Genomic DNA, 26,136 nt, shown 5'->3' on the forward strand with positions numbered 1-26,136 from the left:
TTCACAGCCAGGATAACACTGAGTACAAAGAAGGTTTTACAGGCGGTTCAGCAAGAACCATTTACGATATCATTTATTGTGCGCAAGGATTCACTGGAGTGATTCGATATATCGGGCAAAGACGTAGACGGACGTCAAACCGCCATCGGTGAGTTGTTCACTGGTAAACCAATAACCTTTAAAACTGATGTCAGTTTTGGAGGTTAGGAGCTTGCACTGACTTTTTATGGTGAAGGCGGCTGACTATGATTGACCCTGTGCTGTGGTGCCTTGAAAAACGCCAGTTCGGGTGGCCGAATATCTTAACCCTTTTGCTCAACGATGCGGCTTTAATATTTCCACCATTTTTATTAATAGTCAAAATGTGACAGCGACCTATATTTTTTATCACTTGGGACCACTGCAATCCATTCCCCTTGGCTCAATGATCGTCATATTCTACCGTGCAATGTCTGCGTATCGAATTAACAATTAAGCTGAATTTCTGTACATTGGTGCTCTACAGACCAGGTTAAGTTTTTAAGGTAGCTGCAACCAATCGATCCATCATGATTGCGTGTTGCAAAAACGTTCGAGATGAATATATGCCGTTAAACTCTTCTTCATTGGTCGCTGAGATTTTGGGGGTGAACCGTAATAAATCTTCAAGCGAATCCAAATAAATGCTCATGTTCTTGGACATGACAAGGGCATCGACAACTTGGCACTTACACCAGAAATACATTGAGAAACATTAGATGTGGCCTTATTTTATCATGATTATGAAAATAGTCACCAAGCTCAAAATCTACGTAACCCTCAATACCTTTATATGACAAGACAAGTAAGAGGATCAAAACGGAAAATTTCGTTCATTGAAAGGATAAGTTTCCCAGTATCTCCTTTGAAATGTGAAGGCTGATATTAGCCACCTCAATGAGTACGAGTCGAAATTGGTCTGTTCCATGCAGTGGAAGTTTGATACGGTGTCTTTCACATGTCTGAAAAATTGCCTGCGGTAGTATTGACCCACCAAAAGATTAGCCAGTTTTGTTTGGAAACAAGAACGCTGCAGTTGTGAGTCCGAAGTATTTATGTTGCTTTCTAAAAGCGCGAGACAAAGTAAACAGAACATTAGGAGACACCCTTCCCAGTCTAGATTCTACCAACTATTCAGCATTTCAGGCGCAAGCCAAAATGTTACCCAACATGATGTTATGGAAAAGAACAGAGTTTCTATATTCAAGACCACCGAGACCGTGCTCTGCCCACCAAGGACAGGTTTCTGAATATGACCGAATTTTATGGTTGTACGGCATACTTAGATTGGGCTCGTTAGCTGTTATCATTGACAGTGGAGGGAAGGGTAGTTTATATCCATAATATTCAGTCATATATAGGGCATGCATTGGTACTGTGCCTACTCACATAACCAAAATCCAGATTAGGTTGACAAAAGTGCGCTTTTTAGGCACTTTTCAAGAGGAGAAATGCTTTCAAGAACGGAACGGAATATAAGGGTTCATACTACTCCGAAATTAAAGGATTTTACCAGCACCTCTTTACTTGGTTATTTGCTTGAATTATACTGTTATACTTGTCATTGATCTAGGTGTTGAACCGTGAGAAATCACCTACTACACACAACCTATCTATGAACAGGACCAGGAGGATGATCCCGGCGTCTCATATTGTGAAAACAGTGCTTCTTTCAGCGAAGCGTACGCCAGATTTGTTATGTAATTTATGGAAAATTTCTATAGCTGATGCATTCATACTGTGCGTAGCCTGATAATATGTGTTATTAAATCAAAGTTGTGAAGCTCAAACCTGTCTATCTTTGAGAATGCACTGATGACAGGACCTACATGCTGGTCAGAAAATCTGTCTGTCTGAAATCCATGTGACGTGAAATAGCTTAATATAACTTTACTAGGAGGATATGGATCTAGGTATGCTGAGAGAGCTGCTTTTCCAATGGCAAATTTCATCAACCACTACGTTATTACCTTGAACATCTTGTCAGATTGAAGTGAAAGCCAATCGTTGATCACTAACTGCATGTTACAACCCTGCTGTTGAAAAAACGGAAAACTGGGTTATATTAAGTACTGACAGTCCTTTTTGGTTTTTCTGCTGTGTAGCAATTACTCCTCACTGCAGATTTCTCAAAAAGATTGGATCAAAATTCGCGCCCTCAAAAGAAACGTCTCCTGAGGAATGCGCATATCACGACTGTTCCCGAGATATTTTAAAGTACGCCAACAATGAACGAATCTTAGTTTGTACAGAATCGGGCTTTTTAAGTTAGTGTTAAATGTGCTTACGATGTGCGTGTTGTTCTTTTTTAATCTTGGACTCAAAGGCCTTACAGTAGATTTCGGTGTTCTTGAATGCACTGTTGTTTTTGGTAACTTGTGTTCTTATGAATCGTCTTTCAATAAACCTTCAAGATTTAGACAAAATAAATCCCCGTAGACAGAAGATAGGCTTAGTCGTATTCACGTGAACAAAAATGATTCCGTCAATCAAAATACAATTTGACACTCCTGTCCTGATAAAGTTACGGTGTCGTTTCTGGCATCATATTGAGTCAAGGATGTTTGGTTAGACAATAAGCCAGAGCTAATTTAACCCATCGTGACAAAAATCTCGTGGACTTGAACATCCATTCTCCAACTGATTTAGTGGTCACAGGAAGCTGAAGTAAATCATCTGAATTGCTCGTTCATATCTGTCAAATAAACGGGCGGAAATTAGATCCTCTCTTGCTTTAGGCAGAAGGATATTAAATACATAAAACTATTTTTACGTGATAATATTCACGAATTCTATTATAAATGTGAAGTTCTTCTTTGAGCTTACAACCAAGGCACGATCGCCGAATTTTCATTACTTCTATCCCCTACCACCAGATTCTACATAAACATGGCTCTGAGTTCATTTACAAATCTATCGCTTTGAATTACCTTTACTTGAAAGCCGCTCTAACGGAGAAAATGGTGCTAAAATAGAAACGAATACGGATGGGAGCTGACGGATTGTGGTTTTCTGATGTACTCAGCCATCGATAGATCTTCATGAACCCCACAAACAATGTGGTCAGGAAAATCCTTCTAGATTTTATGCCATCCTGCTGGCTTAATCTTTGCCACTGATTTGATAAAACGAAGAATGTTGGGCTGTTCTTCACAGTGAATCGAATGATTCGTTCATGCGAGGATAATCGCAGGTAAACAGATTTATTAACACTATTCAAAGCAGGATGTAAAGGAGAGTACTGCACTGTCGACTTATCTCGTGCGAGAAAAGATTTTCTATAAAAATATTCTATTATGGTATTTATTTCCATTTGAGAAGAACATTTTTCGATGTTAGTGCTTTAGTTGAACAAATACAAAGCATAAATGGTTTCCTAACAAAGATGAATGGTAGTCAGGTTTCCATCATTGTAGTGAACCACAATTTCCAGTCGTCTACCGTTACTGACTTAACCAAAGTGTCTGATAAGCTAGTTGAAGTATCACATCGCCTGCCCCATTTACACCCTCAAGCTAAACACCAATAATCGCGGGAAAGCTCGTGTATCTTTTGTTTATAAATTCAGCGGAATGCCTTTATAACTTCGTTGTGAAACTGAATTTCAGTTATGACAACTGAATGAAAGCAAGCATTGGGTAATTATGGCGGCGCTTAACTGTTTCTTATTTTATGCACCATCTAAATCAGTGGATATCGTTGCTCCCGATGAGGTATGAAGTCAGGAGAAATGCAATGATTTCATCTATTTGCGGAAAAAGATGGTTATTTATTGCCAGTTTAGTGAGATGGAATCGAATCAGAAACCGAAAACCATCACTGTATTATCGATGTGCGTGTACTAATGAACAGTTACAACTATGCGTAACACAGTATTAGTCAGTTTGCTGTAAAATCTTTGACAGAACACAGCCAATTCGGATCAGCTTGGGCAAACAACACTATTTGTCGTCAAATTTATGTTCAATCTGAACCCCACATTGACGGAATCCACCAAATACTCTAACCCTAATTTGAATTTGAGTTTGGTGTAGCATATTCAGCGGTAGAAAACCACCATAAACGTGAGATTCAGCCGGTTTTAGCTAACTTTTCCGTCATAGCTAAATTCAGGTGCAAACTTGGCACATCTATAGTGGATTCATCGTGGCTTTGGAAACAGTCCCATGATAGACAACCCAAATGATTCACCAAGAAGTAGATATTCGTAATGTGGAGCTACGTACAAGATACATGATACCTTTCCACTGGGATTCAAATCAAGTTTCGCATTTATTCGAGTGCGCATGTTAATTTTGATGCGATTGCGGCTAGCAGCTTCCGCCTTTCTTGATGTTTACCAAAAATACATTTTAGAAGCCAAAGTCAGGATCCTGAACGTGTTTGTCTGACGTTCCCGTTCTGGAGAAATCGGTGAAAATACTAAATGACTCCGTGTGGTAAAAATCTCTTAGACCAAACACATTATCAAACAGTGGTTTTTGCGGTTTACCGACAAGAAATAAGCTTATCATGCTGGTGTAACGGCGGGTATTATTGATTAGGCATGTAAGTAGTATGTGGTCTTCTCATAACTTCGCCTCGCATCTAATGGAGGGTGGGATTTATTATAGAACTTGTGGAACTGCTTTGCAGCGTTCGTTTACGATTGTGAGATAGTCAATGAATAATAATGAAAGTTCGAGAAGACGCGTGAAGATGTTCAGTTTGTTTTGAGACTATGTGCATATGAGATGCTTACTTTCTTGTCCAATAGTTTGTAGCTGTTTAGTAGGTGTTTACTAATAAACGACTCCGCGGAGAATGGCTTTCCTGCCTTCAACCCCAGGGCCGTATAGATCCATCCTGATTAGGTGAGCTCTCTTGTATACATATCAAACATTTTGAATTGTTTGGATTAGCTGGACAATTGAGAAATATTAATTTATGTTGATGAAAATATATGACACAACCAAACAGAAAGCCCGACAACGGATTACTTTCTCTGTAGGGTTGTCAGGAATCCGATCGTGACAACGCTGATGCTCGTAACCCAGCTCTTCATGGTGATGGAATTTCAGCGGGCGAGCGCCTTTATGCAATAAATTTTATTTTATTTCCATAGTGTGCTTAGAATATCTGCTTAAGAATTGTTCATCTTATTTACAAACATAAAAAATCGGCCCAGTTTTATCTAGTGTTTATGGGTGGAATCTATGTCGCACGAGAGAATAATAATCATTCTGCATTTACTACCTTCTTTTTTCAAGACATCATATTTCGGTCGAAAACTATCACTCCGTAGGTTCAGCTTGCAATCTGAAGCGATCTAATACTGTGCGAGTCCAGAGTACCTGGGAACCAACCAAAAAAACTGCTCTTCTTCGCTACTGTATCCATCAGCCTCACATCGAAAGTTATGCACACGCCAGCCATTTTATCCATGCAGATTTACAGCTTCCTTTGTGAGTGAATACTTAAAAAATGGACGTCGAGTTGTTACTCGATGCTCTGTTGGATAGTGTTCTGATCCTTCTCGTGCACTGGCAGAAGGATGCACTAATGTAGTGTTGCAAGCGGGGCCTGGTTAATGGTTATAATCAGGCCACTAGGTTTCGGAGTTGAGAAGTTGCCGCTGCAAGCTCTCGGCCGCGCTAACGTTGTTGGCTGGTCCGATACTAATACAGTGCTCATTTAAGTCGCGTGTGCAAAATTAAGTGAAGAAATATAAAACTACTTTCACAGTTTACGGATGAAAGCTGTGAAATATGAATACATTTCGTCCCAGTGGGTTGTAATTTTTGTAAACAGGGTTAAGTGGTTGGATAAATGCATGCACTATCCTGATGAAGATAAAAAATTGTACGCATAGAATATCTCTTTAAATTCACCTTAGAAACACTTTATTCCAAAGGCTGAAGCTGGCCTACACTTATGCTGTTGTCATTTAAGTGCACGGATCACTGTTTTGGGAACACTGTAGAAATTTTTCTCATTTCACGTGCAGAAAAATATCACATCCAAAAATGTTGATTTATTAGTCCAATGTGTCTACTGCATCCACGCGATTCTGTTAGAATTCTGCGCAACAAGTGAATCGCCACGTACACTCATCCGCAGTCATGGTTGGATGATCACACGCTTTCTGTCTTCATGGTGATTTTGTAATTGAAAATAACCACCGATAAGAATCCTTACTCAAAATTGCTTCTCGCGAAATGCTGGTCAGTGTGTGCTGGGGATCACGATACGGAACTTCTAGTCACGTGTAAGTTTTATGATCCTGCATATCGGAAAGAAAGATTTTGGCTCGAAAGCCTGCTGTACTATTTCCACAAAATCGAGGAAATGTATACAACTAACGTTAGTCGTCTACGTTCGTGCGCAAGTCTGTCACTGACCGGCATAATGCAGTGTCAAGGTCCGCGCTCTAAACCATATACGAACGGAATGTTGGCTCCATGGTGTACATTACGGCATTCCCTTTGAAAGCTGGTATCGTGATCCCGGTTGGCGGTGCGATAAAATGGGAACACGACAGAAGAAGCCACAACGGGCTCAACAGACGGGGCACGAAAATGCATGTGTATGTAGGTCAGTTCACATACACACACTTGTTAGCATACTGGTGTCTGACAGGGCGGCCTACGCGGCAAGGTGAATGAGGGGTACGGATGTGCAAAAGCAAATAGAAACCAAAAGTACATGCACGGATTGAGCAAATGAATGGGGGAATCGTCACGTTTCCATTTCAAATTCAATAGAAGGTAACACAGAATGGGTATCGTCCAGCTTACGTCGTGAACTCAGTCTTAAATCGCTTGATATTAGGTAAAGTGTCTTGTAAAGTTGCATTACGTAAACAAGTAGCGTGACTATCTTGATCAACAGCAGTTGTTATTTGTGGCGTAGTCGTGTCACGTTGCCGGCGTGTTTAGTTTGGGAGACCCTTGATTTATGACAGTCGAGATGTTTCATTTAGTTACGTTACTCGTCTGAGGCTGACGCGGCAACTGGTATTCCAGTGACTTGCTTGGCATTCGTGTGTGCTGTGTATCAGAAACAAGAATTCAAAATGCAAGCACAGTGATTTAGCTAGCCGCTCAATGAGTCTCCACTCGCTTCCGGCTTCACCCCTCTGGCGATCCAGGGGCTGCCGCTGAAGGATGTGCATAGGTCGGTATCGGCATAAATTAACGGACGGAACGATCCTTGCTTGACTGAATACCCGTTGACCGTCGCCTCTATGTGGTAACATCTATGAAAGAGTCTCACTGTCGTGAAGCTGATCGATGTTTGTTTGCCGTGTCTGCTTACAGTCCAGCAATCTGTGGCTCCGAAACCATCAAAGACAAATTTTATGACGCCCTGAATGCCCTGATGCGGCAGGCTAAGTCAGATATCTTGGTGGTTACCAGAGATCTAAATTTCACAAGCAGTTAGGCCTATAGATATGTGTTGATTTGTGTAACTCACCACATCACGCAACTTCCCAATGGTTGGTCGAGATTTTAGAAGCCCTACGCTGACATTTACGCTGACACTTTTGAGTCTGTGGACCAGATAAAAGATGTGGATATTGGTTCCGAATTTATGTGCTCTTTTTTTACCGACGTCGCACTCTTGGAGACCATAGGTTTTATTTGTGATTACATTTATCCATCAGATTTGACACTTGACATTTTTAGGGGAAAACTGGAGCTTGGTCGATTGAATGGAGAGATTGGACGAAGGTACGTAGATGATATTTTATGGTAGTATCAAATGGTTCCGAAATGAATGCTCTCCTGACCAACTTCGACCAAGCACATCCCTCTATTCAGTTCACTTATGAAATTGAAGGTGACAACGCTTTTCACTTCCTGGACGTTAAGTTAGACTTTCCACGGGTTCAATTTAGAGGTCTCTCTACAGAGAGCCCACGTGGACGGAACAGTACACAAACTTTCTGAGTTTTGTGCCACTGAGGTTGAAATGAACACCGATTTAAACTTTAACGAAGCAAGCAAAACGTATTTGCTTTACTGATACACTGGACTCTGAACTGCAGCACACTGCTAAAGTGCTCCGAGCCAAATGATTACCCGGAGAGGGTTATAACCAAGAATATGTCCGACTGACCTATCCAACCGTTGGAAACATGACCGTTGGAAATAGGCCAATATGCTTGAGTTTGTCGTATAAAGGCAATCTGTTGGCGGGCATAGCCAATCACCGCTCTTTCAATACCTACAAGGCACGTTTCCGGGTATGACTCTGCTGTATCGGTTTACCACAAACACTTTGCTCAACTTAAACCTCAAAACAAGATGCCAGTCCTCATCCAGAATATTATTGTGTATTCTTTCTCCTGTTCTTATTCAGCGGAGTATATTGGGCGCATGACACGGCAACTTTCTAAGAGAATAAGCGAGCAACTCTCTTAGCTCTCTTACCATTAACCTCAACAGTTCAGCCAGAAGCTCAACTGCGTCCAACCTAAGTGACACCGGGCACGTAGTCAAATGAGTCATTTCAAGTCATTTACTGTGTGCCAAATAGACTGCCAGTGTCTATTCAACGGTGTACCTTGACTACAGCCGAGGCAGTCACTATACGCCCGTGAAACCCGGTACTGTTCTGTCAAAAACGCTTCGTAGGATTGGTGAGTTTGCCTTGGTCGTGTGACACGAATAAACCGGCCAAGTCACTCATCGGCTCTCTTGACTGTTTCACAGCACCCAACTAGATATGACAAGGTGTGGAGGGGTGTGTGCAGACAACCAATAGTTCGTGTCTCCACGTTTTGCATTTCACTAACCTATCTTCGTAGCGTATTTCACTAGATATGTACTGACCTGATGAAGAGATTCCGAAAACATTAATGTTCGTCACTGTGTTCTTTTTTCAAATCATGGGAGATATTTGGGTAAGTGGAGATAATAATAAAGATGATCGCTCGGCTGTAACACCCCTTCGGTGCCTAGCTGCCATCCTACCCGAAGGAAGCACGAGAGCATAGACAGGAGAAGTCGAGATGCAGAGGTAGGGTTCGGACTACGAACCCTCCGGTCAGTGAATTCGTTCTCTGACCACTGAGCCCTTTAGTAATGCTGAGACTCAATTGAGCGGTCGATATGGATTGGAACCCGGTACGTACGGACAATGATGACGGTTTGCTTGAGATGACCCAAGGCTATTTTATGCGCTACTGACTTCCGAAATAGCCCAAGTCCTCTTGCCATATGTTGTCCTTCAGATGCGTGCATATCTGATCAAAGTATGGGCTGGTTAGTTGTATGGCTGTGAGACTTAGCCTGTTTGAGCAGCGGAACTGGGACCTTTTCAGATGGTCGACCTGCATTGCCTATGTCGAACCATCTTTTACCGAAGGGATTGCTGTTCTCCCTGTCTACTTCAGAGTGACGGAAGCAGAGACGTGGCCAGTCCTTGACCTAGCAAAGGAGTATAAAGGGACTACGGAACGTCTGGGTGCTGTTTGTGATAATCTCCCTCTGGGCTGAAGGTCGCGTGATCCTCGATGTATCTGGTTAATAACGCTGCTGATCGACGTCGGTGGCGCCCTTAATTTCAGATTTCATCCAGATTTCACTAATAGGGCTCGAGGTGTAGGGATCCCGGAACGATTGTGATAAACTAGAACAAAGTCCCCTTCCACGTCCGCTTCTATTCTTTTCCTGATAGCAAAGATTTCAAACACATCATGGTTGTACGGCAGCGAACCATCCGTGTCGAACACTGGTGTCATACTATCGATGCTGATGCTGATAATAAGCTTCTCGCTGGAGTGTCATGTGCACAATCAACCAACCTCTCCATGCTAGCGACTTCTGTCACTTACTGCTGCTGGCTTCTGTGAGAACACTCGATTTGTTACGTTGAACGCAAAAGCCGCGTTCCATAGAACCAAATAAGGCTGTGAACAAGCACCACAACTCGGTTTTACGAGTATCATTTGCAACCAAAAAAGATTCAAGTTGTGGCGAGATTGCGTTGGATCAATGAGTTGGTCTGTGTACTAAAAACAACACAGTAACAATCCAGTCAGCTGACTGTCAATATAAGCAGGGCAGCCTACACATATACTGCAATAATAAGAGAGGGTCAGCTTAGCACTGCTGGTGTCTAAATTGGAAAAGACACTGCGTTGAACATGACAACAAGTACTTGATAGTTTTCAACGTTTTGCACGTATCATGTGTGGGCCGCTCAACAACACTCACAGCAGGGAAATGAAATGATTGACGCACCAGCGTGACAAACTCGAATAACTGCACCAACACAAATGGATATGACAGTAAGTCTGACCTACTTGGATGCAGCTTTCAGGCTGGACCAGTTTGGAAGTGGTATGAGCAAATGTGATTCCTTTGCCTTTAAACTGTCTACTTGCGGAAATCAGAAATTAAGCTGACCCAATGGTAACTGTCTTTGGTACAAAGCAAAGGAAGTGGGACAAGAAAGCCCAATGATTGTCACCCTTTGTTGCTTTACTTGAGTGAAAACATGGATATGGTATTCAAAACTGTTTGTGATGTAATCGTGGAGCTGAATTTCCCCGAGTTACAGCAAATTCATCGTCATTAGTTTTGATCTGTAAATCTTTACGCTACTGATTACTGGGCGTTAACGCTGTTCATCCGTTAATCAGTACGATTTTGGTGTCTATCGATATCCAGTGAACCGAATGGAAGCATATATTCCCGTTTCTAATGTTTTAGCTCACGGTACTACTATTCAATGCTTTTACTAATCGCTATCAGGGGCATCTACTAAGAAACAAATATTCGTCCCAGTTTTCAGATATTGAATGCTTAGCATATGCCAGCAGGGCCTGAACTCAATTCAGTTTATTTCCCCCCACTGCTTTCTTACAGTATGTATAATTTTGTACTGTCATTCAAAATGTACGATTGTCACCATCCCCATTGTTTGCCAGTGATAGCCCAAAGATTCACACTTAATTCCTTGGGTCCAGTTTTTCTAAGGACCTAGGTGCGACTCTTCCAAGCAACACATTGCCCAAAAGTTATAAAAGCTTTCTTGCATGAGCGACTTTAAATCATAATGGACGTTTGCTTGATGAATGGCAAAATTATTTGACAAAACCCCTTCTCATCCCATTCAATCAATTTGACTCGCATGAAAGACGTTTTCACCAACAAGCATGCAGCACGAAGCAGGCTCAGTTAGCTTTTGCTCCATAGAAATGGAGTCACTTTGGGTACGGATTAAATGTAAAATATCTTTGCAAGCGCTGAGCATTTTCTCAAGTTTTAAGAACAAACAGTATCGCTGCTCGGTCTTTGCCTTTGGTTTATAAAATTCGGCAATCGTTCGTCCCTTAACCACGGCGTCAGTTAATGCTTTACACTAATGATTATGCCACCTCGTGGGCTTTGGATTATGATAATTGTAGCGTTTAGACCAGCGGTTTCCGACAAAATAATCAAGCGAACTGCTGCTGTCTCTTCGATTGACGAATTCATCATAATGACTTGACTACTACCTACACGGTTGACTGGTCCAAATGATTTTGATACCTGAATCTGGATGCCTAATTCAGTGAAGTGTGTGACGACTGCGTCTTTGACAGCTTTATTAACCGTACTCTTCAGACGAGCAATATTCTTATGTGCGTCTCTGTAGGCCTTCGGCCTTGACTCATACGTAGCCCGATCCATAGGGCAAAGTAAACAACCAAACAAAAGGTTTTCAGCGTCAGAAATTCTGTCTCTGTACACTAAGAAGATTTTTCCTTATATAATGAGAAAATATTTGGAGGTAGACTGTGTGAAATTCCCCAGATAACATCTTTCTTTGTAGCTGGAGGATCATCGCTATTCGAGGAGTGCACGTTTACTCACTAATTTTCTGCCGTTGTTGAGTTTTTTCTCCAATTCTGTTTCACCTTGAGACAATGAGTATATAAACAAACTGATTTATGTGATTCACCGGATGAAGAAGAGTAGTAAAATGGTTGTTGTATTCAAAAGACAGTCAAATATGTGGTAGTCTCAATCCTAAATTTTGCTCTGTATGTGAAAATGAATGGTGCGTAAAATGCACTGTTATTATGTTACGCCTGAGACTGCATCACGAATTGTGTACAACTTACAAACCACGGGAGGTATCACGGTACGTGACCTTCCACAGAGATGTGAGGACAGTTTATTTGTAGGCCGCAGTTAGTCAATTAGTAGTGCGATTAACCTGAACTGAGGGTATGGTGCTATTCATTTTTCGAATATGTGGGTCATGCCACGTGATCTTTTGTGGCCCGTTTCCTTAGGTAAGGGCTCCTCAAGGATACTCATATTTAGGTAACCCAATGTTCCATTCTTTAAACATAGTGCTCTGCATTTGTATCTAACTGAAACCAATCATTCGGCTTCATGGAAAAGTGTTGAATTTCATGCTAAAGTCTGATACCGTTTACGTTATCTCAATAAGCAGTAACAAATCATCTTGTAACTGTAATTTGTGAAAATAATGAGGAAATTATGTTGAGAACTAATACAAATTATACACACAATATGGAGATGAGTATTGGAATTGTATATGAGAAAACCGTTGGTTAAGAAAACAAGCGAGTGAAATCTCGGAGCATTGTTTGATTCAATTTCGATTTCTCTACTATTCCCTATGTTACCATTAACGAAAATCCCCTGCTATGCTACCTAATGGACGTACGTACAGCGAATAATTCATATAGAATTGAGCAGTAAGTTTGAGCGGGACCTATATAATTTGATATTCGTTAAAAAGCGCAGATGATTCTTAATTTCGAGACCGATAACTGCCATGAAGGCAGACAAATCCAGTAACAATAACAGCTAACCGGCTTTCAAATCCACTTAAACACATCGATTAAAAGATTCCCTAATAAACAAGGTTGCCTTAATTTAGCTGTGTCATAGGCTGCTGAGTTAGGATAGACGAGTATCCAACACTTACCAAAATACACTTATTTGCACGCCAGTTTGGTGTACGCTTAACTGAATCTCAGATGAGACTTTTGCTTATGATATATTTTAACTAAATATGCTGCCCAGAGACTGTCTCTTGTTTCTGTTCGCATGATTTGTGAGACATCGCAGCAGAATTTTTTGAGTAAACTACCCAGGAAACTCGTCGACGGCTCATTATACGTGCGATCTCCGAGTTCACACCAACCTTTTGTGGGCTGCTTCGGCAACCCTATCAGTAAATTCCTTCAATAAGATGCAACTTCCCAATATACAACACGACTGGGCATGTTGGTTTCCGTGCTAGAATAAGGTATTTAGACATATCGCTGAGATATTTCGGTGTTTTGTTTTTTGTTTATTCATTTTGTTCGTACGTCACATATTACAGGCCATTACACAAGGTCACTCAGATGGCTAAAACTTTAAGTCATGGTTACCATCACGTTATCTGACTCATCGCCAGTGGTAGTCTCTTTAACTGCTGAGCCTGCAGCAGCATCAATTTGTTGGAGGGATGTATGAAATCTACCCAATACTATCAGATCAATCATAAGAGCGGCAATTTTCTGAAACGCTATCCTCGTTTCACCCCCCCCCCCCGCCTTCCACCGCCTTTTCTNGATGTATGAAATCTACCCAATACTATCAGATCAATCATAAGAGCGGCAATCTTCTGAAACGCTATCCTCGTGTTCCCCCCCCCCCCCGTCTTACACCGGCATTTTCATTCCAATACCTGCACTTACTCATCCCGAAGTATAAAGATCATGGAGACGAAGCTGGAAACAAACTATTAGTTTTTTTCCTTTTTCCGTAGTAGGGTTGCTATTCATGATCCGACAACAACGGGAACAGTCACAAGAAATCCTATTGAAATGTTCAGTTTCCCGTAACTAGCAAACCAAATTTAACGAATTAAAGGCAGAAGGTCAGTACGAATCCTCGCAGAATTACTGGGACGAGAATGAACTACCAAATGCCTGCAAATTAAGTTAAAAATGTAAGCTACTCTGACAAAGTTTACACATTAAGTAAATCAAGTAGCTGTCAACGGTGAATAGAGGTTATGTTTATGGTTTTCCAACAGTGGATTTGCAACAATTTTCCACAAACGGCCTCTGGCACAAAGTCACTGTGAAATTCATGCCCACTGTTTCGGATCAACAGCAAGACAAAGAATAACACAGCCTTGTCGATTTCCAGCTGATAACGGAAGCGTGAGAAGAGCCACACAGTCTGAATAAACAGTGCAGCTCAGAAATCAGCCATCACTCGAGCTCTCAACTACTCTTACGACAACTTCTACGTCGTATACCAATATCTGCGCTTCGTAAAGACAAGGAAAATAGTACATAAACCGCAATAAAAAATAGCAAGTCCTGGGGACATGATTGTATCCCACATATATACTATGAAGCTCGCCTACTGGAATCATTTTGATCAGTTCAATGACCCATGTGCACTGAGTCGTTTCGGACAAACCACAGGAAACGAATAAGCTTTGTGCCGGAAGCAAATTAGTGTCATCCCGGTAGACAAAACAAACCGATATGCAGATTAATGGAACTCGAGCAAAACGCCATTCAATCAAGTTCACAAAGAGCAGGTAGCCACTCTAATTTTAAACTCCGGTGTTTGAAGGGCCGACGTTTTTTTTAAAATTTCGCTACCACATATACGGTAGACTGCGACACAAGGAAAAACCACATGCTTTGATGTTCGTCATCCTGAGAAATGCACCAACGGAGATGCGAACTAAACTTGAACCCCTAGTCGATCAAACTTTTGACTGAAACTATAACGCAAGAGCAAAATCTGCACCACTAAATGCATGCAATCTGCTTAGTATTCATAGAGCGTCCGAACACGAAACGTAAACTTTCAGGTATTTGGGCTGCACAATCCCCATTAATGGCGGAACACTGCGAAGAGTGGACATTTCTTCGGACAACCGGAAGTGAACTTCATGCAACTCTTTTTGTTTTTATATATCTACTTAATTAGATGATGCAAAATCGGTTTTCGAAAAAAGTATCCTGCCACCCATAATGGAGATTTACGAAGACGAATAGTGTTTGGAGCTTTGTCGAAAAGCACTGCTGCAGAATCCCACTCACCTCACAACTAGCTAAACGTCACCACATATAATGAAGTGGATTCGGCCTGCGTAACTCCGCACCAGGTGTTCAGACGTCCACGTCATCAGTGTGTCGATGGTTTAGGAAACCCACTTACATACTTATAGGTTGAAATTTTCGGCAAGAAATACCAATTAACCCAAAACGGCAAAACGGTGGAGCATCTAACTTTTACTGCGTCTCGAGGTCCAGCCCACTTGCATTCTGACCATTTTGCAACTGCTGTTCAATAGAATCCGAATTTTGTGTTGATAACTGAATTCTGATTATTAATATCCAAACGTGGAAATCGATTATTTGATACGAAAAAGAGGATGGTCTAGCCTGATTGTCCCCTTGAAATGTGAGGCTTGAAATATTGAGTCACTATATCTTTTTCTGGCTTCTATGGTGTCATCTTGCTCGAATAAGCAGAGTGACTAGCTTTGGATCTACCCTTGTGTTGGCTCCACCTGCGTAAAACGCTTTGTTTAGAACAACGATTGAAACTTGTGTACTTTTTGTAAATTGTCTACGACAAATGTTCAGTTTTATGGTCCTTATCCTGGTTGGAACAAAATCAAGTAGACAGATATTTTCTGTCTGTGTGATTGTGATATTCTTTTGCGGATGAACACAAATTACGTGAGAGATACACAATAACTAGTATCCAACACCCACCATACAAAACTGTTGGAAATGCGCATTCGTATACGTGCCTTACATCCACTTCGCGGAATATCCAAGACAAGCCCTCACCATTCACCTGTCAAAACTGCTGGCTCAGATCCTGAGTGAGACCAACATTGTGTTTCTTTCTTGTAACACCCACACGAAAACGTGACAAATATATATATGTATACCTTTGTATATATATGTACACGAAGATATTGTGGAGTACGAAAAGAATGATGACAGATCAGATATATTTCGCTTTTTGAACTGATTTAATAGGAAAAATGAAAAAAAATCTGATGGTGCTTTTAGGTGGGCGGTTGTGTGCAACACGCGGAATACACAAGCATGTATACTTCGGGTGATCACGACCGTAAAAAATATCGAAACTACATCCAACTCAATACGTTGTCAAAACTCTTTTACAATCAAAGCACAATACATCGTGTCAGGTCAGTGGGCTGCTGGAAACTCTACCACAACAGGCAAACATGTGACATATTATAAAAATGAAATGAATGTTAATGAATGTTAATATGCTCCAACCTTTTCAACTGTTTCTTCATTTTTCGATGAACTGATTTTCTTTCCGCGTGTACATCTCATTGCTTGACACATTTGAGCAAAGTACCGACGCTGTCTGAATAGAAGACGTTGAACAGTAGATCGCACGATTGGAACTTGAAAAATAATCACAAAAATATTGGCCAACTCTCGGAGGAAAAAGACCTCCCATAAAAGATAAACAGTACCCCGTGAAATTTGACTGCCGTATTTCTGATTTGAATACTTCCTAATATTTGCAAGTGAAGTGAAAATAAAAATCGTTCCGGGTATGGTGAAAATTACGTAGAACATGGACAAAAGAAACAGGGTCAGAGAAGCTCTTAGCTGCTGAAATTCGGTGGAGTTCTTTCCAACTTTTCCTCGTTTGCCGTAGACCAATCTAATGCGACCGTAGAATAGCACGTTCAAAGTGAGGATCACAAGTGGTGGCAGAATGAATGAAAACAATTTGTTCATAATGAGTGAAGGGGTGTGACCTTTTGGATACCAACAGGCTCGTTGGCTGCCAAGATAGGTCCAGGTGATGCTGATGGATGTCGGCAAGATAGTAACGACAGTAAATAACGCAGCACTTCCCACAGCAATCCAAGCGTGACGATTCTGCAACATCATCGACCGGATTGGGAAATATATGGCTACAAAGCGATCCAGACTAGCTACAACCAGACAATTTGAATACATTCCAAATAACAAATTGGATAGGACACTAACTAGTGTACATGAAAGTGAGCTTATCTGTCGAACATAGAAGTAGACTGATCCGTTTGTTGCGTAAGGCAAACCTCTGGAAGGGAACAGACGCACCCAGGTAATCATAATGTTACACAGCAAGCCAGAAATAAGCATGCAAATCAGATAGATTAACTGTCGGGTGAAATGTTGTGGTCTACTCACAATGATTATGATGATGATCGTGGTTCCAAGAAGACCGAGTCCACATACAACCGGAAGAATATAGGCACAAGTCCAACCGATTATAGTGAAGAAATTACATATGGCACGGTCCTCTGGTTTTAATGCGTGCGTCAGTGTATCGCATGCCTCCTGAAATTCCCTAGGGTTAAATTGGACGTTTCTGGTAGAGTTTTGCATCAAGTAAGCTTTATTTTAATTCGGTTATTCTTTTTATAGGGATTTCACGTTTGACACTCATTTGTTTACCTTGATTTCGCAGGACTGTCCGTGGCGCTTTGGTAGTTCTACCCAATCAGATTCCTCCCATATTTGCGAAATGAAATCGCAAGCTATGGCTGCCCCATTCCTATTGTTTGAGTTAACGTAGTTCAGAATAAAACAATTGAGCACGGTTCCTTCAATGGTCTTAGTTCCACCACATTTAGGTTCGCCGCTAAAACTTCTACCTATCAACCTGGGAATATGTATCATGGCGATGGGATAATTTAACTTAACTCTAAATGTGGATTACCGGCTGGTCCAATTTTATTCACGGATGCAATGAAAACCCACAAGATAATTTCTTTGAAGAAATCAAGTCTGATTATAAGTCAGCCTGATGTCTCTTGCTTGGGCAGAGCCTCGGAATGCCTGATATTCTCCGTTTGGTGGATACTGACGGAATGCAGGACTAGCTGATGTTCAAACATCTGTTTGTCAGGTCATGCCTTTCGAACAAAAAAAGTATCATCTGGGAACCTTTTGTGACAAAATAAACAAATCCAATGAAACATTATTGGGGCAGGGTATTTCAGACCGGACACATTTGCTAGAACTGTTTCTGAAGATCCCAGCTACTATAGATTTCATCATAATAAAAGGGTTGGTGATCATTTCTTCTGGCATCCGTTTAAATGCCAAGTAAATATCAGCTGGACAAGTGGGCCTCAACACCAGTCGTGTGAGCATTAATTTGCTTGGCCTTGTCCATTATGACAAATCAGGTCAAGCCCTTCGAACTAATAGCGGTTGGTATACGTTCAGCCGTTTGAAGGGGCCCGGTAATTGTGTTCGAAACAAGCCACTAACAGTCACTTTCTATGACCTTCAGATTATTCACCAGTGCAAAACTAACCTCTACTGACCATGTCACAACAAACGAATTCAGTGTGAAAAGAAAGCGGGAGGGAAGTTCACGGGAAACATTCACAGATTCGACAACTTTTTTTCGGTGTTCCGATTGGGGGCTTAAAATTGCCGCAATATGACGGAATTTTCCGGTGTTGGTGTCCTAAAAATGGCAAAATTATTCGATGTCTGACATATCAAGTCACATAATGTCTGACCTATGTGAGCCATGAGTTTGTTCTTGACACAACCCCGGAGTGGTTCGCGTCACTGCCATTGCTGGAATTGATTTTTAATTGACTTCGCCATCACGGACAATCGATGAGTTTTGATGGCCGCAGAACAGTACCATTCATCCAGCCTTTGTTTTATGCTATCTAAATAGCTTCCTGTGTGTTGCGAATCCGGCTAAGTGAGAAGCGCATCCAACCTGTTTGAGTGTGGTGACAGGGCGTGGCAATAAACTATAGTTCACGCGCCATTGCAGTCAAACAACTCATCAGCTACCTGAATGTGCCTACGAACACATTATGACTACCTCAGTGGCGAGGGCGAAACCTATAGCTTCAGCATACTGTTGTTTAAAAGATTCTTCTTTTCTGTCTAAATGTCAGACGCATTTAAATTAACCTATGATTCAACCCTTCTGGAGGTTTTCGGATTTCCAATCGCATAGTACCCTAAGTAAGCACACGAGCTATTCTTCAGTGTTTGCGTGTGGGGCTGAGATAAAATAAAAACCGCTGAAATTGATAAAGACAATTGGGGGAAAACATGCTTCTAGGGATGATGTGTCTTGGGCCAAGCCCACTGTAAAATCTCTGTATTCGAGTCTGAATCCTCAAGTACAATAAAATAGTTAGAACTGACTGCCAAAAGTCTCTCGTTTTTCACAGTAGCCAATGAGATACTTGTCCTTCCTATCTAGGAATTACCCATTGTGAGCTTTGGGTCAGTTGAAATTTTCTGTGACCAAAAGGAATAGGATCACGACATTCGGTAACCGTATATCAGTATTGTAACCTGTGGTAGCTCAGGAGGGTAGAAGAGCTCTCTAAGGACTATCTGAAATCTGTCAGATGTATTTGGTTGATTTTCGAATTCGGCCAACTGTATAATGTGTAAGCATATCAACGAGTCAGAATTGCTTCATTACACGTTAGCTCAGAGGCCCGGCCTTTCCCCTGGCGGGTCCTGGTGCATCATGATAGGAAAATGAATAGTAGTGGGTTGGGCTTCCATTTCATCTATCCATCTGTTAACCAAAATTAGGGGTGGGGTAACGGGGATTTAACGGCCGGGGCCTCAGTAGCTTCTCTGGTATGTTCATCCTAAAGAATCAGCTTAGTTGTATTTGATAATACAATAACAAATGTTTCCTAAAAATCTCCATAAGACATAGTAGCTATTGTCACTTATTGATTTATAACATTCTTGTCATTGATGTCTAATCATGTTTTTTGAACAAATTTCTGCCCGGTGAGAATGCTTCTTTCTCTTCTCCTGGGGTCGTTGTTGTGTCCATATTAGTTTGGCTTCTTTCATACGGTATTTCTAAGAGATCTGTCCTGTCACCTGAATCACGATAATCTAAAAAATGTTGCTACAGCTGTTGTTTTTTCCTCATAAATGGGACTGCTCCGTGTACGAGCATGTGTAAATGAGTCTAACGTCCGTCTCATACTATTTTACTGGAACGGAATAAATATCGTTTTAAGTACAGTTCAATACCGCAGTGGATGTGAAGCATACTTACTGTGCTGTTGCTTGACGATGCACATAAAAGTGATCCCATTTCTATGCTGCTTGTAAATGTGTCCATCAAATTTAATCTATCGATGCTGACCGCGAATCTGCGGCAAGTCTGATCGGCCTTACATATATTTTACCCTTTCTATGCCTTTACCTAAATAAAGTCTTGTTTTGAACTGTTGGCCGAATAAATTATGTATTGAACTTGAGCCCCGAGATCTTTGACCTTTTGCTATCAAACCACCGGTAAATTTGGAGGTATCTTTTCCGTCTGGATCGTAATGTTCAAATTCACTTAAAAAATTGCTCAAAGTATGACTAGATAATGGAATCGTAACCTGTTTAATGCGAAATATTATCCAGACTGTTTTTTGCCATCAGTCGACGAACCCGACTTTGGAACAATCCAGAGTAGATGGAAAGATTCCTACATATTTGGTGGGCACAACCAATTGGGGTACGACTTCTGCTACCTCACAGAACTGTCTAAGAGAATATGCTTTTGACATTATTCCATGCTCGAATTAGATCATGTACCGTGACGGAGTACAGAGCGCTTCAACTTGACACGGGCATTACACAGGAGGCACATCTAGTAAATTACGAATTCACCTAGGCTTGAATGTGTACACTTTGCAAGGTTTGGGAAAAACCATGGAGTTCAATTTATTAATTAATCAACTAATACGAGTAACAGTCGAATTCATGGAGCCTGAACGGTCGCGCAGCTAGATTGGGTTAGCCTTAAACCACAGAGACACAAATGTAGAAGACTTATCCAGACAAAAAGTGAAACCAGCTGCAGATTATTGCGGATAATTTCACCGTTCTTACCATTCACACCAGTTCCATCAGCTGCTACCGTCCTTTGGTTATGCGCTCTCTCTCTCTCTCTTTGACATATGATCAACTGATGGCGACTCCAGGAAGATGGCCAATCCGATCCGACGATGATTGGTCCAAAGGCTTATCTAGCTTGAAAAGGTTTTCTGTATTGCGAATTCCCTTGAGGATGGAAAGACACGACAAATAAAAGTGTCGTAGTGTTCTGTCACAAACCGCACCGCTCACACCCTGATGTAAAACACACCACCTTAGTAAAAACTAGGTCAAGTCGATACAGGGAATGCCCCTCATATTCACGTCACGTGTACACATCTCATCAGTAAACTGTAGAAGGCAACCAAATACATGAAGGTAACGCAGTACATCGCCATTTCGTGTGCCTATTTCTGACCGGGTCATCGACTGTTTTCATTCGTGTAACTTGTTATAAGTGTAAATGAAATTAGGTCATGACTGATGGAATCATTTTTCTGGATGCAGCTGGCGCAAAATGCAGTTGTATCTTACTTTCTAACAACCCCCTATGCCTGATTGTGGTCCAGGTTTGAACTGAGATACCTTCAGCCTCGAATAGCTGATCGTCATCCATGAGGTATTTCTTCGGACCAGTCGAAACTCCAAATGCTTTAGTGGACAAGTACGGTCGTGGCTTTAATTCAACTCATAATGCGTAAAACTGTTTACACCCAGTTGGCCTAGCTATCTATTCATTCGTATGAAAGGCACATGGATCAGCAGTACGATCCCAAAAACTCCGGTGATTGATCTATTGGCTGTTAAGGTAGCTAAAGCAACGGTTTTGGGTTACATTGCCCTTAGGGGTTCCAGTTGCGTATTTTCCGTATTCAGTATACACGTTTATGTATTTGTTGAATTTGGAAAACCATAATATGCTACTGGATTATTGAGTAAAAAGGAGACAAGCTTCTCTGGTCGTACTCGCTGGGTTAACTGCCGTTTGCCGTTTTTCTATCACAAATAATTCAATCTTGGCGATCCCAAGAGATTTAGTAATGTTCAATACAGTCATTGTCTTATCAATGAAATCAGTCTATGCTGAAAAGTTTCAGTGACAGGGCTGAATCCCTGTTGAACGAACAATCGACTTACTGACCACGTCACATAACTGCTGGTGATGCACCTATCCAGGAGTTCAAAATGCTTCACTGCTTATCAGATTGATACTACTCTTGGTACTGTCCAGTAGCAGGGATTAGGAATATAGAAAACGGACAGGAGGCTTTCTGGACGGACCCAATAATTATGATCTCGCTGAAAACTCTGCAACAGCTGACAGATAGTCTCGTCCTTGATGGTTTTCAAGTAGGTGCAAGCGACCTGCCACGGGCAACGAGCAATTTCGGCGTACTATTCAGTCGTACTATTCCCGTAATTGATGTGGCAGAAATTCTGGATTACGTCCTGTGTGCCGGTGAAAATCATATTACGCCCGGCCAATGGATCGCATATTACAGAATTATTTGTGACATAAAGTTTCATGAGAAGTAAAGCAGCTGCTGACCACGGAGAACAAGGGTCATGAATTCTACGAAAAAAGCACAATTGGTTGATTAGACTAGCTCATAAAAGGCTTCATTATGAGGGACAACATACCCGTTCGGTTAGGCTTTCCCGCATCTTCATGATGTTTGCTGCTGGATGGTTAATTGCTACAGTTCAAAGAAATCAAGATATTACGGAAAGTCTTGTTGCATTACTTCGGTCATCTGCCTTCTTTCCTCCGTGCAGGCTGCTCATTATCTATACTCAGTGGTTAACTAAACGGCCGCAGTACGATGGTGATCTATGTCTGAGGATGAAAACACCGCGTGGCCACATCACACAGAACGTGAGAGGAATTACGCCAGTTTATTGGGCTGGAAGTAATTACCTTCAGAAATCTTCTGGATATCAGCAGAATGTAAATTTATAAAATGGAAGAATCAACTGAAGACGGTTTGTCTGGCTGTTAAAAAAATGCTGTTACGAGCAAGACATGTGTCGAATGCTACCATGCAGATTTTGCTTAACATGTCGGAAGTGTCGCACGCGCCTTACATCCACTTCGCGGAATATCCAAGACAAGCCTTCACCATTCACTTGTCAAAACTGCTGGCTCAGATCCTGAGTGAGACCGACATTGTGATTCTTTCTTGTAACACTCACACGAAAGCGTGACACGTTTTGTTTCACTTATCCATAGACATGTAGTCATATCTCCACGTCATTAAAAACACTTCCTTGACGCGTAATGAAGAGGCTGGTAAACATAAATAGCTACCTTTTTAAAGTAGATCTACATGTGTGGGATTCGTTATTGTTTTTCACTAAAACATGAAATCCGATACGTGTGGACTTGAAATTAATATCGTAAACCAAAGAGCTTTTCTGGTCTTAGGTTAGCACCATCTGTGCCTTTAGGATAGAAAATCAGTTGTCTGCGAACTGTACTGAAGAATTAATTGAATTTGACATGCCGTGAGTTTTTTTATAATGATAAACCTACTGGTAGTCGCGTGACAAGCACATTCACTAACACGGCTGTCGTGTGAACTTTGTCAAGGAAAAAACAGTGCCAGTGTAGCAAGCTTGTGACCGAACAGTAAAGTGCGAAGTTTGTGATGGTTTTGTACGTTCAGGAAAGCAGCAGTGCAGTGCCGGGTGAAATACTGCCAGTCTAAGTTGGCCCGACTTTGATCCGAACACTACACTTCTGGACATGGATGCAGCAGGCAGACGTTTGAGTTCTTGTTGAAAAGAACTCAAACACCGTAGAAAGTCACCTACTGTACTCAGTGAAACTCAGTTGACTTTCCAAAGGAGGTTACGACGGAATGACCCCGGTTATACATTCCACCATCGCGGCATAAAACAAGAAATTCTATGTACACACGATATCTGATTCGCGGTTGCGGAAAACATTAATCACAGCATAGCGAACAAACTAATTTGCAGCAACTCGACGATAATGACCATCCGATCCCCGCTGTCAGCGTCATTTTTTATTGTACCCATAAACGTCCATTTTCCCCTAATGTCGCTTTCAGATGCTAAAAATAACAGATTGCACCAACAAATTCTGTCCTGTACAGATCGGCAGGTCGGAGTAACTTCATATTTTTGTTGAGTGATTTTACTCTTTTGTTTAGCAGTGAGTTGGAAACCTGAAATAATACAATGGGTCCACTGGGGTTGTGGTCAAAGAAGGACAACGGTAGAGGCCTACTGACATTTTGTGCAGAATGGGGCTTTCGATAAGAGACACGTCATTGTAGGGCGAACACGTAGACCCATCCAAGAAATGCACTTGGACATCTAGCCGATTTTGCTTCACCGAGCAAAAAAGAATTTAGTGATCAGAAATCTTTTACGTGGAGCCAAATACACCAGGGCTTACCTCCTGGTCGCGCCACAGTACTTGAAGCAACTATAAAAAGCTGCTGCATTCTAAACCAGAAGAAAATTCATTCACGAGGGATGTAAGGAAACTGAAGCGTCCAGATTTTGCGAAACTATGTCGCAAAACCTTATGGATAACAAAATCCGGAGCCTGTGTGGCAGATAGTGGGCTCGAAAGCAGACATATTCAAGAAGCTGCTTTGCATACAAATGGATTGGGGTTTGAAAACAGGCGAGAAAGACTCGACAAGGCAAACTTTGGCGTTTATCAAAATAACTCCAAGTTTGGTTACTGTGGCGATTCAAAGCGACTTAGAAGCATCAGGATAGAGCACATACTACAATTTTGGGATGTGAAAGTGATTAGTGTACCAAACTGGTAAACAGCTCTGGTGGTAGACGGATAGCCGGTGTCAAAAGAAATTTTAACCGGACAATAAATAACGTGTGGGCTGAATGTCCGGTATGTTCTGCTGATTAAAGTGAAGCAATTTGATGGAAAACTTACAAACTTACAAAGAAACACCAAACGCTTTCAGCCATTTAGCCACTATTTGACCTGTACAGTGCGCCAACCCAAAAGTACAACAAAGACCTGCTTGGCTGACTTAACTATGGAAATGCAGCCAGCGACAAATGTGCTGCAGATTTGGGAAGCACTGAAAGTAGATATTCTCTTGGCGGAACTGTTCAACCTGGGATAGCTATTGATGCTATTGATGCTGTGCACAATGTTGGAGATCAAATCAGCTGTCATGTGCACTGTTTGTGAACTTATCCTGTAATGTCTTTTAATCAGCCGATGGAAGAAGGCTGTGGATAGCCCTAGGGAGTCATGGTTGTTTGGAAAAATTTGCTTACCCAGTCAAAGTTTTCGATCTTGAATAAAGGCCTTGATGCTGATTAATGCAAGCATATTACCTTAATTTGTAATCAACCCGGCGGTGAAACAACATTTCGTTGTTTCTCGGCCATGTTTGGACTCTGCTTGATGGCCATTTGCGGCCAGGTATTACTCGATTTCTAAGATGATATATCAGATTCATTCTGATTTAGCTGATTATTTAATAACTTTCGGTGTTTCTCGGCCAAAACATTGTTTCTCTAGTCAAACATCCGTGTGCTCTTTTCTGCAGAGGTCTGTACCTTATTTTCACATTCTGAAAAGCACTTACAGCAGCAAGTAATTCAAGGAAGCTGTTCTTTGGTGAACACGAATATTTTTAAACGTTTGTCTTGTAACAGCCGAAATCAGGGTTTCGACCGAAAGCATCATGAAACCGTTTAGATGTTTGTGAGCCAGTTTGCTGCACAGATTCATGCTTGTAAGAACACTGTCTACAGAGTTGTCACTTGATAATGACATGAGCACACGAATTGCGAAGACTAGTGCAAGATTTGGAAACTGAGAAACACGTCTTCAGAAACCATACCAAGGGTACAGGATATCGACTGATTTGTTGTCATCGTTACAGTGCGGCCACCTTGTGCTATTGCGGTACATAGCAATGTTTACTGGTTTCGGTTACCGTGTTGGTTCAGAATATCCGGGATCAAACAGACAAATCAAATGCCTAAGACAGTCGAAAGAAAACACCGTTAAGGTAAAGTGGATTGTGATGAAAATCCCGTTTAATCGACTTGACCTGTCGAAATCAATGGCGGAACCTCACACATAAAACAGTCTTTTCTCCTGTCAGTTGAAGAACAGAGTTCAAAATAAAGGTTGCCAGAAATTCGATTTGAGAAAAATGATCCGAAAAATAACTGTCCACGAAGGTCTGAATAAC

General features: G+C 41.5%; 1 protein-coding gene across 1 annotated transcript; it reads left to right on the plus strand.

Moving 5' to 3' along the window:
* Positions 1-42: 42 nt before the first annotated feature.
* T265_13735 (hypothetical protein) lies at positions 43-7,158 on the plus strand (the record flags this gene model as incomplete). Its single annotated transcript, XM_009170240.1, has 2 exons — positions 43-148; positions 7,058-7,158. Coding segments are annotated over 2 exons (204 nt in total), but the record flags the coding sequence as incomplete, so codon positions are not given.
* Positions 7,159-26,136: the final 18,978 nt, after the last annotated feature.

Source organism: Opisthorchis viverrini, assembly GCF_000715545.1.
Source record: "Opisthorchis viverrini unplaced genomic scaffold opera_v5_97, whole genome shotgun sequence".
Lineage (NCBI taxonomy): Eukaryota > Metazoa > Platyhelminthes > Trematoda > Opisthorchiida > Opisthorchiidae > Opisthorchis > Opisthorchis viverrini.